The 13,362-nt window shown below is 49.8% G+C and overlaps 1 protein-coding gene and 1 long non-coding RNA gene across 17 annotated transcripts in view; one reads left to right on the top strand and one right to left on the bottom strand.

The window, feature by feature from the left end:
• The window catches only part of LOC114847516 (uncharacterized), a 36,982-nt gene extending 36,192 nt beyond the window's left edge, over positions 1–790 (top strand). For all 8 annotated transcript variants that reach the window (XR_008693433.1, XR_008693432.1, XR_008693437.1 and 5 more), the window contains one exon: positions 20–790. This is a non-coding gene — a long non-coding RNA (uncharacterized LOC114847516). The remainder of the gene's footprint in view (positions 1–19) is intronic.
• Positions 1–13,362, bottom strand: part of LOC114847509 (mitogen-activated protein kinase kinase kinase kinase 4-like) — a 40,458-nt gene that overhangs the window by 3,247 nt on the left and 23,849 nt on the right. For 2 of the 9 annotated variants that reach the window (XR_008693431.1, XM_029137331.3), the window contains exons 5-26: positions 13,239–13,349; positions 13,069–13,159; positions 12,766–12,896; positions 12,621–12,675; positions 12,466–12,544; positions 12,206–12,381; positions 12,053–12,125; positions 11,760–11,970; positions 10,290–10,451; positions 10,119–10,205; positions 8,798–9,133; positions 8,091–8,246; positions 5,831–6,118; positions 5,234–5,343; positions 4,657–4,817; positions 4,442–4,539; positions 3,713–3,891; positions 3,499–3,616; positions 2,738–3,094; positions 2,044–2,158; positions 1,287–1,454; positions 1,032–1,175 (exon numbers count right to left, since the gene is read on the bottom strand). Coding sequence is in view for 8 of the 9 variants with exons in the window: in XM_029137331.3 (XP_028993164.1) it covers positions 1,032–1,175; positions 1,287–1,454; positions 2,044–2,158; positions 2,738–3,094; positions 3,499–3,616; positions 3,713–3,891; positions 4,442–4,539; positions 4,657–4,817; positions 5,234–5,343; positions 5,831–6,118; positions 8,091–8,246; positions 8,798–9,133; positions 10,119–10,205; positions 10,290–10,451; positions 11,760–11,970; positions 12,053–12,125; positions 12,206–12,381; positions 12,466–12,544; positions 12,621–12,675; positions 12,766–12,896; positions 13,069–13,159; positions 13,239–13,349 (3,406 nt within the window). In the remaining variant the exon portion in view is untranslated. The remainder of the gene's footprint in view (positions 1–1,031; positions 1,176–1,286; positions 1,455–2,043; positions 2,159–2,737; positions 3,095–3,498; positions 3,617–3,712; positions 3,892–4,441; positions 4,540–4,656; positions 4,818–5,233; positions 5,344–5,830; positions 6,119–8,090; positions 8,247–8,797; positions 9,134–10,118; positions 10,206–10,289; positions 10,452–11,759; positions 11,971–12,052; positions 12,126–12,205; positions 12,382–12,465; positions 12,545–12,620; positions 12,676–12,765; positions 12,897–13,068; positions 13,160–13,238; positions 13,350–13,362) is intronic. The other 7 variants (XM_029137333.3, XM_029137332.3, XM_029137334.3 and 4 more) reach the window with 7 other exon arrangements.

Below are 13,362 nucleotides of genomic sequence, written 5' to 3' on the forward strand. Positions count from 1 at the left end.
ATTTACTTTATATTTGCAGAATATATTTAGAGATACTATCATGATTCACACCTTAGGAGCTGCTGAGGTTTGCTCTTTCTTGTGGATCCTGCACATGGTTGATGTTTTGCAATGTTATGGGAAGTTAGTGAGTTTCTTATGACCACGTCTCCTACTACCCTGATGATGACCACGCTTGCTGTCTTGTGAATTACTCGTCTGTTTTTTCTGCACTGAGGATTCCATGACGTATATTTTTATGAATAGGCGCAAATGTTTTTCATGGAAGGATATCGACATGTTGCTCTGTGGCTTTTTCCTCCATCATGGAACACTTCAGCGCGTGTGTAAGCATTACATACATGCTGTGATTTCAGCCAAAAGATTTACTCAATATCCGTTCTGTACTGAATATGTGTTGTGACATTTATGACTGCACTGCCTTTTTTGTGAGTAGACTTGAGAAAGAGAAGTAATGTGGATGCACTTTCAATCTGAGATATCCTGGAACTTAACTGTATAAAAACATTTATGTAACAATATTGTACACAATGTACACAATATTTTGAGAATATGTAGAATGGGACAATAGTTTTAATTTGTGTGTATATGTGCACAAACTAAGACTTAAACCACACAACCACACACTTGAGTGTGTGAAGACACAACAGAGTATAGAGAAGTGAGACTGTTAAAGTGTCAGTAATAACTTTAAGTGTCACTTCTGTTACACTTGTTTGTAGTATGAGTCTTTTTCCAGGTAGGACTAATTTGCCTGCATGAATTGCAATAAACTAATTCTTTAAATGTGTGTGTTTGAGGTTTGTGCTTGGCCTTAGGGAGATGTGTTTGCATTATTTGCTACAGTCAGTGCAAATGGAAGATGTGAAGATGGAAGATGTGAAGCTAACAAAAGGTTCAACCACTTAAGAAGAGCATAAACAAATAGTAAATAAATAATGCATTCAGTGCACAAGGCGTCTGCCTGGCACAGAACCACGCATTTGGTATTTAGGGTTCTTTTTTATATTTGCATATTTGAGTGTCTTTACCTGAAATAGTGACCAGGACGTTGAGTCCCTCCAGCACGTCCATCTGCTGGAAACGCCTTCGGTTGATCAGAGGGTAGACCTTCCCCTGACCGCTGCGATCCAACAGCATCAGACCGCTCTCTGTCCCCACCAGCAGGTTCACTCCTACCAACATACAGTGCACACATTAGGCTTTGCTGCCACCAGGTGGTGAAGACTGTAATGGCGTCATTTCTAGGTTGACATGGATTTCCTGTTTCCTTGTTTTGTTCCTACCCCAGAGTGCAGCACAGAGGATCTCAGAGTTGAACCTCTTCTTGTACTTGCGGATCTCTGGCGTATCGCTCTGGGGGCGCGTGTTGACCGGGTTGACGTTAACTACAGAGCCCTTCCGAGAAGGATCGGCCCTCAGTGCCTCCGCCAGCCGAGCATCATTGCTGTAGCCTAGAAGGTCAAAGGGAAGGGCTTAGGTAGGGCGATGTAGAATTTACAGGCAGGGTGGGGGTCAGTCACATGGTCAGAGTTAAAACGTACGGATCACCTTTGCCTTTGTATATAAAGACAACAGTCATTTAATGGAGAGCATGACTTAACCATCATCTGTGGAAATGATTCCAGCAACTAATCAACTCAAATGTGTAAATGAAGTTTATCGCTTTAAACATCTTTAAAATGTGGTTGAGGGTCACAATCACAGCAGCAGAGTGACAGATAATATTAATCAAATTCAGAGTCAACCATCACTTCTCCCTCAAAATGCCCCCTTCAGATATCTCTAGGAAAATCTACACTCATCCATCAGTGATTAAATGCAGACTCAGCAATCAGTGGACTGAACAGGGTAGTGGCCGGTCACCAGCTGCAGCAGGTGAGATAATGGCACATTTATCAGGAAATAGTATGACTATGACTAAAGACTGATTGATTAGTGATTACACTTTTAGAGTTCGCATTCAGAGAACGTCAGCACCTGAAGCTTTTTGAAGTATTTGGTGTATGTTTTTCCCCGTTTCCACTGGGGGAGAGGACGTACCGACATTGTTGAGGGCACTGCCGGTGGATGGAGACACCTGAAGGAGGCGCGGGTCGATGAACGGCGTGAAGGAAGAGGACGACTTGTGTTTTTGCATGTTGTTACTGGACTGGCTCTACAGAGGCAGCATCAGATGGAATTTAAGACTCAGTGATCGATCACAGTCATAGTCAAAGAAAAACATGGGGATGATACAAACAGGCAACCTGACGTGTTTTACACATGCTGCATGCAAACAATGGCATTCAAACATGGGGAAAATTATATTACTAATAAGAAATAAACCACTAAATAAAAGGCAAAAACAAAAGTAGAAGGTAAAACTTGCTGTTGACCAAAACACAAGCAGGGAATAAACGTATTGGGGAGTATGAGAGAAGGTACTTGCCATTGAGCTTCTAACGATCCTATTAATTTACCTATTTCCTGAAGAATGTGACCGGTTTGCTGCCATTTAGAAATTAATACTATGAAAAATACAGTATAACATGTACCGTCCAGCTGTTAATCCCTAAAACGCAGCGTGTGTGTGTCAAACGGTAAATGGCCACAGTGTGAATACGGTCGGGAGTAGAGAATGGAATCAACAGAGCGTCGCTGGTAACTGATCTCCGTTCTATTTCCAACCCGAGTGTGCTCCTCAGGCTGGTCAGAGAGAAGAGTCAGCCTCATGAAATGTCTGGGTTGGACATACCTCTGTGAGGATGCTGAGCTTGTCCAGGGGACTCTGGGGGGACATGGAGGAGGGGCTGGCAAGGCTGGAAGATGAAGGGGAGTTGGAGGCGGGGGAGGAGGGGGTGGAATGGTGGCTCTGCTGGATCAAGTCTGGGAGGTGGTGGATGCGGCCAGCAAAGCCGTTCCTTTCCAAGTGCTGTGTGAGGTGATGGTGGTGATGGTGATGATGGTGGGGGCTGGGGGTGTGCTGGCCGAGGCCCGGGCCCGGTGCCGGTGCCGAGCCTGGGCTCGGGGCAAAGCCTGCAGGCAGGCTGGGGGTTGGGGTTTGGGTCTGGGTCTGGCCCGGGCCGGGGCGCTTTCTGTTGTCACCTGCACTCTGGAAGCAGAAAGAGGGGTACACGACTTTGGCTCTGTGTGTGTTCCTGACAAGTTCAGGTGAAGGGAAGGTGTTAGCTAGAGCCAGAGGTAAACTACAGTGGCTACTCTACAGGCAGAAAGAAAGCCGTGGTTAGTTAAATATGTATTGTATGGGTCTACTGCTAATAATGTATGTAATGACTTTAGGTAACATCTAAATGTAAATGAAACATAACTGGAATGCATTTTAATATTTGTGTGTAATTTAAATCTGCTCCTAAGTTTCTATGCTAATGTCGCACTGAGCTGCTCTCAGCAAGAACAAAACATAATCAACTCAAACACATTGAAACGAAATGGAAAAACCTTTGGGTTTGAATGAACACAACACAAACTGAGAGCATGCGGTTCTCTCTCCAGTACCTGTCGGACGATCAGCGTGCTGTCCTTGCAGGGCGTGGAGCCCGCGTCGCTCTCGCCCTCGTCGTGAACGATCATGGTTTTCACCGACTCCGTCTCTCCGTTGCTCAGCCTGGAGGAGCTGAGGAGGAGGAGGAAGAGGAGGAGGAGGTCAGCACACCACACATGCATCCTCAACGTACCGCCATGAGATCAGAGGGTGAGGTTGGGCACGTACACGGCTCTGGAGTCCTCGGGGCCTGAGGTTGACTCTTCACCTGCTTCCTGATCCACCTCTTCATCATCATCTTCATCAGTGGTGTCTGAGTCCTCACTGGATGAGGAGTAGTCAGTCACCTTGTTCGGGGGGCGAACATCATCCACAGCACGCAGCTCTTTGGCCAGAGCCGTCAGGTCCTACAGGTCCAGGAGGAGAAAAGGTAACAAGAGTCAAATATCTTCTCTCACCAATGCAGTTTCTGTCCCTCAGTTGAAACTTTGTCCATTCTTCCTCTTGACAGTTTAATTGTGAAGCAGAGCAGGAAACAGAAAGCTGCTGGGGAGGAAGAGGTGTTAAACGGGAACGCCAGCCAATGAGAAGCCACCGTGAGAGCAGCAGAGCCAAAGGATGAAGCGGTCGAACTTCCAGACGACTGCAGGTAAGGTTAGTGGGTGAGTTGTAACAATGAGAGAGGTGTCAGCGCTGCAAGGGTGAAAAAGTAGATTCTTTGAGGTTAGAGAAGGCATGAGTTAAGATGGCCGCCATCCAGGCAGGTGGAGAGAGAGCAAGCAGTAAGTGCAGAAACCCGACAGCCAGAGCCAAGAGAACAACTGTGCAGTAGAATAGTTTAAAGAAGAAGCCAATCAAACGCACACACTAGGAAAGAAGAAGAACCCAAAGCCACAGAACAAGCAGTTCTACTTCTATCCCAGCTAGCGAGCTACAGTGCTGCTAGTCCGCTCTCACCGCCGGTCTGTTGGGCCTGACCAGGTCTCTCCTCTCCTCTGGCTTTTTCCTGGCGTTCTCGGGCCGTTGGAGGGGGGAGCCCTCGGATTTGGAGGAGGCTGAAGGGCGTTAGGGGGAAACAGTAAAGATCCATGCTTTGGTAAAACTCAGATTCAGCGTCTGTGCAGCGCTGTGTGTGTTTGTGCAGCGCCTCCCATTCGTGTGTGTGAACTCACAGCGGGCCCTGAACCTCTCTCCAGAGCCGCAGTGAGAACTGGGCTGAGAGCTGGAGTTACTGGAACTGCTGGAGGAACTGGAGCCTCCGCTGCCAGTGTTACTGGTTGGTCTGGGGACCAGTTTCTCCACTCGCTCCCACAGCAGCCGAGGCTCTGCCGCACTGCAGAGCCAAGAGACACCGGAGTCAGGTCATCAGAGATACGCTGTTATAGAAGGAGGCTCGCTAGATTCTACAGTAAGAAGCTACTGTAATAGACGACGCAGTGTTTACTGCTAGATACGAAACTGAGCATATCTTGTTCTAACTTAGAGACTTTGAGGAAGGGAGATGTGGAAACACACAGTTGTGCACGTTACTGTGAGCAAAGCATCACAAGATGAGACAGCCAGCGCCGTTATGTAAACCCTCCTCCACAAAGTCGTAGACAAAGAGTGGAAGCACTGAACACAGATCCAGTGATCTCATTGTCTCATAAGGCGTTAGAGAAGTTCTGCCTCCTCATTTCTTAAAATCTACACGGGAAAAGTTTAGATAGAGACGCGAGAGAAGGAAGAACAGAGGCTACGCCAGTTTACCTGGTGGCGTTGCGATGCGCAGCGTGGCTGCTGTGTGCGGCGTTGCCATGGTGATGGGGAGAGTCCCGCCTTGACAACACTGGAGACCTTGATGTAGTCCTGACAGGAACCTTTTTAATAGAAACAGGGCCCAGTTCACATAAACGCACTTCGGGAGCAAAATTGTGTTCGAAAGCGCACACGCAGAGCAGAGCTCCAGCTGCATCCACCCTGACACTATTCACTGCACGCTGAAGCATCGTCCACAGACAGGCCTCATGTCGGCTGACACAAAAAAACTCTAGTTCAACCCTTCGACCCGCATATTAAACACACACGCTGTGCACAACAGAACATCAGGTCACAGCAGCCAAAACAAGACACGAAACAACCTTTATGTCACTTTGTTCACCGCAGCAGTTTGTAAGTAGCAGTCGGACTTTCTGAACGACGGACTGTCTCCCGTCGTTCATACACGTCGCCTTAGTAACCTGCAGCTCACAGCTCCCACAGCTCCCTGCATCCACGTCTGAAGGAAACCTAGCTTGCGTTTCCTCTCTTGGCCTAGTGAACCGTGACAGCTGCTGCCAGACCACCAGCGCTACTCTTCATGCTTACCCTGGGTGGGGCCTCCTCTGGAGGGGCTGGCTCACTGGGTGGGGGCCTAGGTTGGGAGTGGGACTGTGGGTCAGTGCGTGCAGATGGTGATGATGATGATGATGATGAAGATGGAGGGTGATGGTGTTGGTGGGGGTCCTGGCTGTTGCGAAGGTGAAGATGTTCAAAGCTAGAGGCGAGCGGCTCGCTGAAGGACTGCGACCGCGACACGGTGGGTTGGATGAAGGAGGAGGAGTTCGATGAGGCAATGACGCTGCCGCTCTTTAAAGCAGCCACATGGGAACGAACCTTACAGATGAGACACAGCACATTCGAGGAGAACGGGTGAGTCTGCATGCAGGGCACTGACAAACACAGGGGCTGCAGGGTGTCTTCAGGGATTTGCCAGTTTGGAGCCTAACTTAGAGAAATTTTGCATATAATGCAGGCTTTATTTGTAATAACCAGCACAATGTTTAGTTAAATAGAGTTAGAATGTTAAAAGGTGTGTGTTAAACCCATTTAATTTGGGCTTGGGTGGTTATAGAGGGTATAATACAGACAACAAACAATTATTTACCCTCTCCTGACGTCTAATCTGTTTTTATTCAGGTTTGAGGCCGACAGGTAAAATTGGTCGTCTGCCCAAATCGCACCTGATAAATACTCTATTCAACAAGTCAGGAACCAAGGTCCATTTTTATACGAGAATCGCCTGCTGAAGTCTGAAGAATAAACTACTTGGCTCCAAACGTCAGCCCCTCTGAAGAACCCATGTTTTTAAAGAGACACAAACACAGTTTGCAGTGGTGGAAACTTCAGAAGACAAAGACAATGACAAGCTCAAGCAGTGGGCGAGAGATGAAGCCGAGTGGATCCTGACTCAGTGGTGGGTCTAATGTAACTTCACAGTTTTCTTATATACTGTATGATGAAAATATGTCAGTGATGAAAAAATGGTTCTGTAGCAGGAGGATGAAGCAGCTTTAGGCTCGAGGAGGAATCCGCTTCACCACTCAGTAAAAATGGAGGCATAATCACATACAGGTCATATGAAACACACATTCACGGCTGGGAGTAGAAAGCTTGCTGCTTCAGTTTCACATCCTGCCTCATTTAAGAAAAGTGAGCCACAGAGATGTCACACCAGTTTAAAACCACCTGACAATCAGCCCGCTGCTAACAAAATCCCTTACAGCTTCATCTACAGAGTCAGCACCTCCAGCTCAGGCATCACATCCGGTTCTAACGCTGCAGCAGCTTCGCTCCTGTACGTGTCATTTTTATTTAATTAGCTCATAAATGATCCTCTCGTTACTAAAGTACACAACCCAAGGCTCAAACACAGCCATCCACTCATTACAGCAAACGTAACCATGAACTCCATCACCCCTGCTTCACCACGACTGTAGAGTTTAGTCTGTGACACAATCAGAACAGATTGACTCCAGTGATTATTCCTGCTCCTTCATTAGGACGATGATTAAGACCGTCTGAGTCACCCCAACTCTGGGTGCCAGTGATTTATGAACACTAAATCACGCGTTCCCAACGAGGAGGTCCATCATGAAACACTCCCAACATCCCAACAATGCTCATTCTCGCAAAGGAAAATTAACTGCTTCTGTCATAATTGTACATCTGGTGAAAGTGCTTTTGTTTGTCTCGATAAGTGGGAGGACAACCTGTCAATCAAAGAGTTCGTTATTAGAGGAGAGTTTTGTGATCATTTTATAGGCAATAAAACATTAACAATCTGATAAATCAACTGTCTGAACAAAAAGACGAGTCTGTCGAGTTCTTCTAATGGAGGTGACGGCAGCTAGAACCTGGAAGAGCTGAGGTGAGTAAAACAGAACAGCTTCTCAAAAAAAAAAAGGGAGAGAGTCCTAATGAGAGAGGATGGGAAAGGTCAAAGGTCACAGACATCAGCTCTGCCACAAGGAGCAGTTCAGAGACGGGCGGTAAATGAACCCATCCATCAGCAGAGCAGGGCTCCTAGTTTAGAGCCATGAGCTCAGCTCCAGCCTTTAATTTGAAGTCACAACAGGAAGTCTTCATTTTGAGATTAAAACAAAAGGTAACGGATCAAAGTACAAAACACAGCTGAGCTTCGGATGAAACCCAAACCCGTTTAGCTTTTGGTTTGAGGAGCGCGTGAGTCACATCTCCCACTGAGGCTCAGTCTGCTCCGTGCTGTGGCCACGATTAAACAAACCAGTAGAAAATAAGAACAATGGGCCGACTCTGTCCGGCGCACACGGTGAAGGGAAGCTGGTACCTGTGGTTCCACGGGCCGGTGCACGGCGGGCGCCTCCGACGCCGCGTTCCCGTTGGGGTGCGACGACTCGGAGCGCGGCGGCACCGGGGGCTGCTGCGGTTTGGTCTGGGCCGACTGAGGGGAACCCTGGATGTTTTTCCGGTACCGCTCATCGGCCTGAGGAGGACACACACGCACACACGCAGATGAAGAGCAGGCAGACGAGCGGCTTCACGGGTCAGCGCGGGTCAGTACATGAAGAGCAGAGTGAGTGGCTGAAACCCGTCGGAGGCTACGCTTTGTTAGTTTCCTCCCGCAGAGAACAGACTGTTGTACGAGCAGCAGTACAAGCACCTCGGGCTGCAGTGTTATTGTTCCCACACGGCTGCTAACAGAACTACAGAACCAGAACCAGAGGAGAGGACATGCATGTCTACGCTTCACTATGAAAACATTCAAAATGGAAATAAACTTTGTTTGAATACATAATTAGCAGCATCACAGTTTATTCTGTTGTTGAGTTGACAGATGTTTTAGTTGCCACAGCTGATGATTCTCCAGAAGACTGTTTAAAGCCAAGTGTGGAGAACGCTGCGCATCATGGGCCCGTTTAGTTCTAGACAGACATTTCTAGTAGAAGCCTCCACATCCCACACCAGCAGCCACAGCAGTGGGAGTGAGTGCACACAAGCAGAGGAAGCGTTCTACAGCAGCCTGCGAGGGTTCACCTCTGTGACGGGCTCAGAGTCCTGCAGGTCCGTGACTGGCAGCTTGGCTTCTGCACTTTGCTCCAGACTGGGATTCTGACCGGAGCGGCTTTTCTCAGCGTCAGTGCTCTGTGGTGGTCTCACGGAGTCTGCCTCCGGGCTCTGCTGGGGCTTCAGCCTGTCCGGCTCGGGGTTCTGGGGGTTCTGGGGGGGTTTGGTGCTCGGTGGCTGGGCCGCTTTGCTACTGTCCAGGTTCTGGTTCTGCTGTAGGGACAGCAGGTAGGCCTGCTCCTGCTGCAGCTGTCTCTGGAGCTTCTGGGCTTGGCGCTGCTCCTCAAGCTCCCGCCATTTATACTCCTGAGTACAGGCAGGGTCAGAACCGGAACAGGGCCAGAAACGCAGCTTTCCCCGATAGTTTGACGTCATAATGGTGAAAAACCTGCAGCAACTAACTGGAACTAAGGGACTGTGCGACAATTATTAGTGCTGCGAATTCACAGCATTTAATTGTTCCCAGTCAGAATCAGTAATTATGTTGCAACTTAAAACTAAACTTGGATGTGATAAGAAAAGGGGAAGAATAAAGCTTCCTTTTTAAAGACCAGTCACCAAATAATTTTCATGCAGTCCCTTGAAAAAACTAATATAACAGCAAATGTTCAATTAGTCTGTTACAAACCCAAACGAATAAAACTGACGGTTTATATGGGAGGTTTATGGTTCTGATAGCTGAGACTTTGGTCAAATTTAATAGGGCGGCTTGAGTTAAAGCCAAGATTTTAAGGTTTATGGAGCAATGACCATGAATTAACCAGAGCACGCTGCAATAATAAAATCATGATGATCAACCTGGAAGTGACCGCATCAGCGGTCACATCCTGTGATTATGAGAACATCCGCTGTGACCGAACATCAAGTCATCTGGAATAAATCCAAGGGAAACCCTCTCCACGTGTGACGGGCTTCCTGGTGATGACGTCACCATCAGAGCGCCCAGTAAACACGCAGCAAGAAACCCAGGAGCACATAATACGCTTGGACTCTGTTTACGTCTCCTCTGGGATCCACAGAAGTCAGGAGTTAATCCCACAAACTGGAATCCGCTTCGATTTGTAGGAAAGGTTTGTGTAACGGAGAAACAATAATAATAATTATGAAATTTAACAACTTGGGGAGTTGAGGAAACATTTAAGGAAATTACTGGCAAACAGAAGGTGGTGGAAAAAAGGAACATAATGTGGATTTAGAGGCAAGAAACTATGTGTAGAAAGAAACATTGGGATCAGAGGAAGGAAAATGATTCTATTCATATCATATTCATATATCAGATATGAGTGCTCACCAGCAGCATGGCCTGTTCATGGAGCAGCTGCTGCTGCAGGATCTCCAGGTGCCTCTGCTCCTCCTCCAGCTGACGCCGGATGTACTCCTGTCAATCAAACACAGCCCCGCCCCCCGTCAACAGGAGACGACAGACACGGCCCGTGCGTCTCCCTGAACCTCCTCCTCGTACCTGCTCGCGGTCGGCTCTCCTCTTCTCCTCCTCCGCCCTCCTGCGCTCCTCCTCCTCCTTGCGCCGCCGCTCCATCTCCTCGATGCGCCTCTTCTCCTCCTGCTCGCGCCGGCGCTGCTCGCGCTCCTGCTGCCGCCTCATCTCGCGCTCGCGCCGTTGTTGCTGCGCCGGCACAAGAGACGCGGGTTGAAGGGAGGAGAGGCTCATATCAGCAGCGGGGAGCAGTTATGTCAACATCTGGTTTCTGCCCGTGAGCGTGATGAGGAGGAGCTGTGGCTTCACTGTCAGGACATGTGTCGGTACCGAATCGGAGCGAGGCCTTGAGCTCAAACCTGCACCTGCACACTTCCTGTCGGAGCACGTTCAACATGCAGAGAGTCACAGAGGAATAAGAGGCTCCTCCCACAGTATTCCAGCCTCTCCCTCTCTTTCCTGCCTGAGAAATGAGCTCCGTCTCCCCCGTCCTCTTCCATAATCGTCTCCTCCTCGCTCACAGTTCCTCTCTGCTGTGAGGAGGCAGCACCCGGGATCACGCAGACACTAATGCAAAAGGACCACAGCTCCGAGAGATAAAGGAATCATTACAGAGGCTTTTCCGCCGTGTCCTCGGGGAACAGCCATTAGGTTTCTGCTCAATGCAGCCTAAAATTGATTTTAGGGCCTATTGTGCAAAATTATTCAACAGAAATCTCACATCTGCTGTTTAAGTGCTAATCGCATTACGAGATCAGGCACAGAAGTTGCACCTGAGGAAGCAGCTGGACGCGTGGTTCAGCCCGTGCTTGGACTCGGCTGCGGCGCCGGCACCGGACACGCAGCGCTGCGGCCGTATCTGGGCCAAGTTCTGGAGCCTGGGATTCCTCTGTGACACATGCTATGGTCTGTAACGCGCCGTTCCTCCTGCATCCAAACGCCTCTTAGTGTTGTAAAATCAGCCTCTGAGGCGAACGTGTCCTGGCTCAGGATGCACGTACAGTAGAAGCCTCATGAATAAGTCACATCCTTCTCGGAACAGGGCTTATTTATAGAACCGTCCTCTGGGGAGCGACGCTTGTAAATAAATGATACTTTAGATTTATTGCAAAATGCCTTTTCACAAGCTGGATTTAAAAACCATTAAAGACACAGAGTGATGTTGATGTGAATAACCACTTATCAAGTGTTTTACAGTGTAGATGTTAGTGGTTTGTCTCCACCTCCACATGAGCCAAACACCCTTAAAAGGTGATTAACGCGTCTCCTACAGCAGCGCTGACTGCTCCTGCTCCGCTCCTCCTGCTCCTCCTCCTGACCTCTTCCTCCTTCTCACCTCCTTCTCCTCCTCCTGTTCACCTTCTCCTCCTGCTCTTTCCTCCTCTCTGCTTTTACTTCTTTCCTCCTCCTCCTCATGCTCACCACCTCCTCCTCCTCCTGCTCACCTCCTCCTGCTCCTCCTCCTCATGCTCACCACCTCCTCCTCCTCCTGCTCACCTCCTCCAGCCGTCTCCTCTGCTCCTTCTGCTGCTCGATGCGCTTCTGCCTCTCGGCCAGCAGTTGGCGCTTGTACTCCTCCTGCTCGCGGAGCTGCTGCTCCTGCAGGAGCTGCTGGCGCCGCAGCGCCTCCGAGCGCTCCTTGTTCTCCTGCTGCAGCCGGATGAAGTCGCGGCGCAGGGTGGACTCTCCGGGCACGTTGACGATGGAGCTACAGGAAGGAGACGTCAGAGGGTCGCGGAGCTGGAGACAGAACGCTTGCAGTCGTGTGCTTTCACTAAGTAACTCGGTACCTGGGCTCTCCTTCCTGCTCCGACGCTTCCTCCTCCTCTTCCTCACTGCCGCTGTATTCGTACTCCGTCTCATCTGGAACAGACGCGTCCTTGGTTAAACGGCATCGCGGGGGCCCGAGCGTGGCCGCGTCCCGGCCGTAGCTGCACACTCACCCTTCTCCCCCCTCTTCTTCTTGGTTCGGTCGATGTGGTCTTTGAGCTGGATGCGGACCTGCCTCTCGTTGGGCTGGTCGCGGATGAAGGGGTGTTTGAGCAGCTGCTCGGTGGGAGGACGCTGAGTGTAGTTCTTCACCAGGCAGCCCTCAATGAAGCTGAAGAACTTCTTAGACCTGTGAGATACAACGTAGTCGCCAGTTCAGCCAGAAGTCTGAGAAACAACGATTTGACAGGCAAAAAGTCAGATGACAGCTCACCATTTTTTGGACTTGAGTCGAGGAGGAGGGTTTCTGGGAATGAGGAACAGGGCTCTCATCGGGTGCATGTCGCATAGAGCTGGAGGAGACAAAGAGTCACGTTTTCCCTTCCTGATCAAACAAGCCTTCATGTTTAAGCTATGACGAGCACTCACGGGGAGCTCCCTCGGCCATTTCTATGGCCGTGATTCCACAGGACCACAGGTCGCTCTGCAGGACAGAGGGTGAAAGCGGTAAAAGCTTTGCTTCTGTGTGGATGAAGCGTTTCATGAGCTGATCTCAGCCGCACTCTGTCCTCACCCTGTAGTCGTAGGTGGCATCGGGGTTTTCGTCGCACGCGATGACCTCTGGAGCCATCCAGTACGGCGTCCCGATGAAGGTGTTCCTGCGGCCGACCGTCCGATCCAGCTGAGCGCTCACGCCGAAGTCCACTGAGGAGGCAGACGGACGGTCAGCAACGCGCGTCAACGGCCGCGTCACTCATTCAGCGCCGTACGAGAGAGCGGTCGCAGTCACATGTCAATGAATGAACGGCTGCAGCGCCGCTTCATCAGGCCGAATCAATGCAAACGCTCTGGTTCCACCAACGCAAAGCAAACGTACCCAGTTTGACTTCGGCGTTCTCAGTCAGCAGCACGTTCTGCCCCTTGATGTCGCGGTGGATGACGTGATGAGCGTGAAGGTGAGCTAAGCCCTGCGGAGAAGAGGGAAACACAAATGATGCTCATCCGCTAATCTGCATCGCGTGGAGGTGTTTCTCTGAGGAAACGGACCCTGAGGATCTCTCTGGAGATGTAGGCGATCCAGTCCTCCTTCAGCGAGTTGCCTTTGGTGTTCTTCACCAGGTCCGTGATGGACCCGGCACCACAGAACTCCATCACCAGCTGGTGGAGACAA

Source organism: Betta splendens, chromosome 21 (genome assembly GCF_900634795.4).
Source record: "Betta splendens chromosome 21, fBetSpl5.4, whole genome shotgun sequence".
Taxonomy (NCBI): domain Eukaryota; kingdom Metazoa; phylum Chordata; class Actinopteri; order Anabantiformes; family Osphronemidae; genus Betta; species Betta splendens.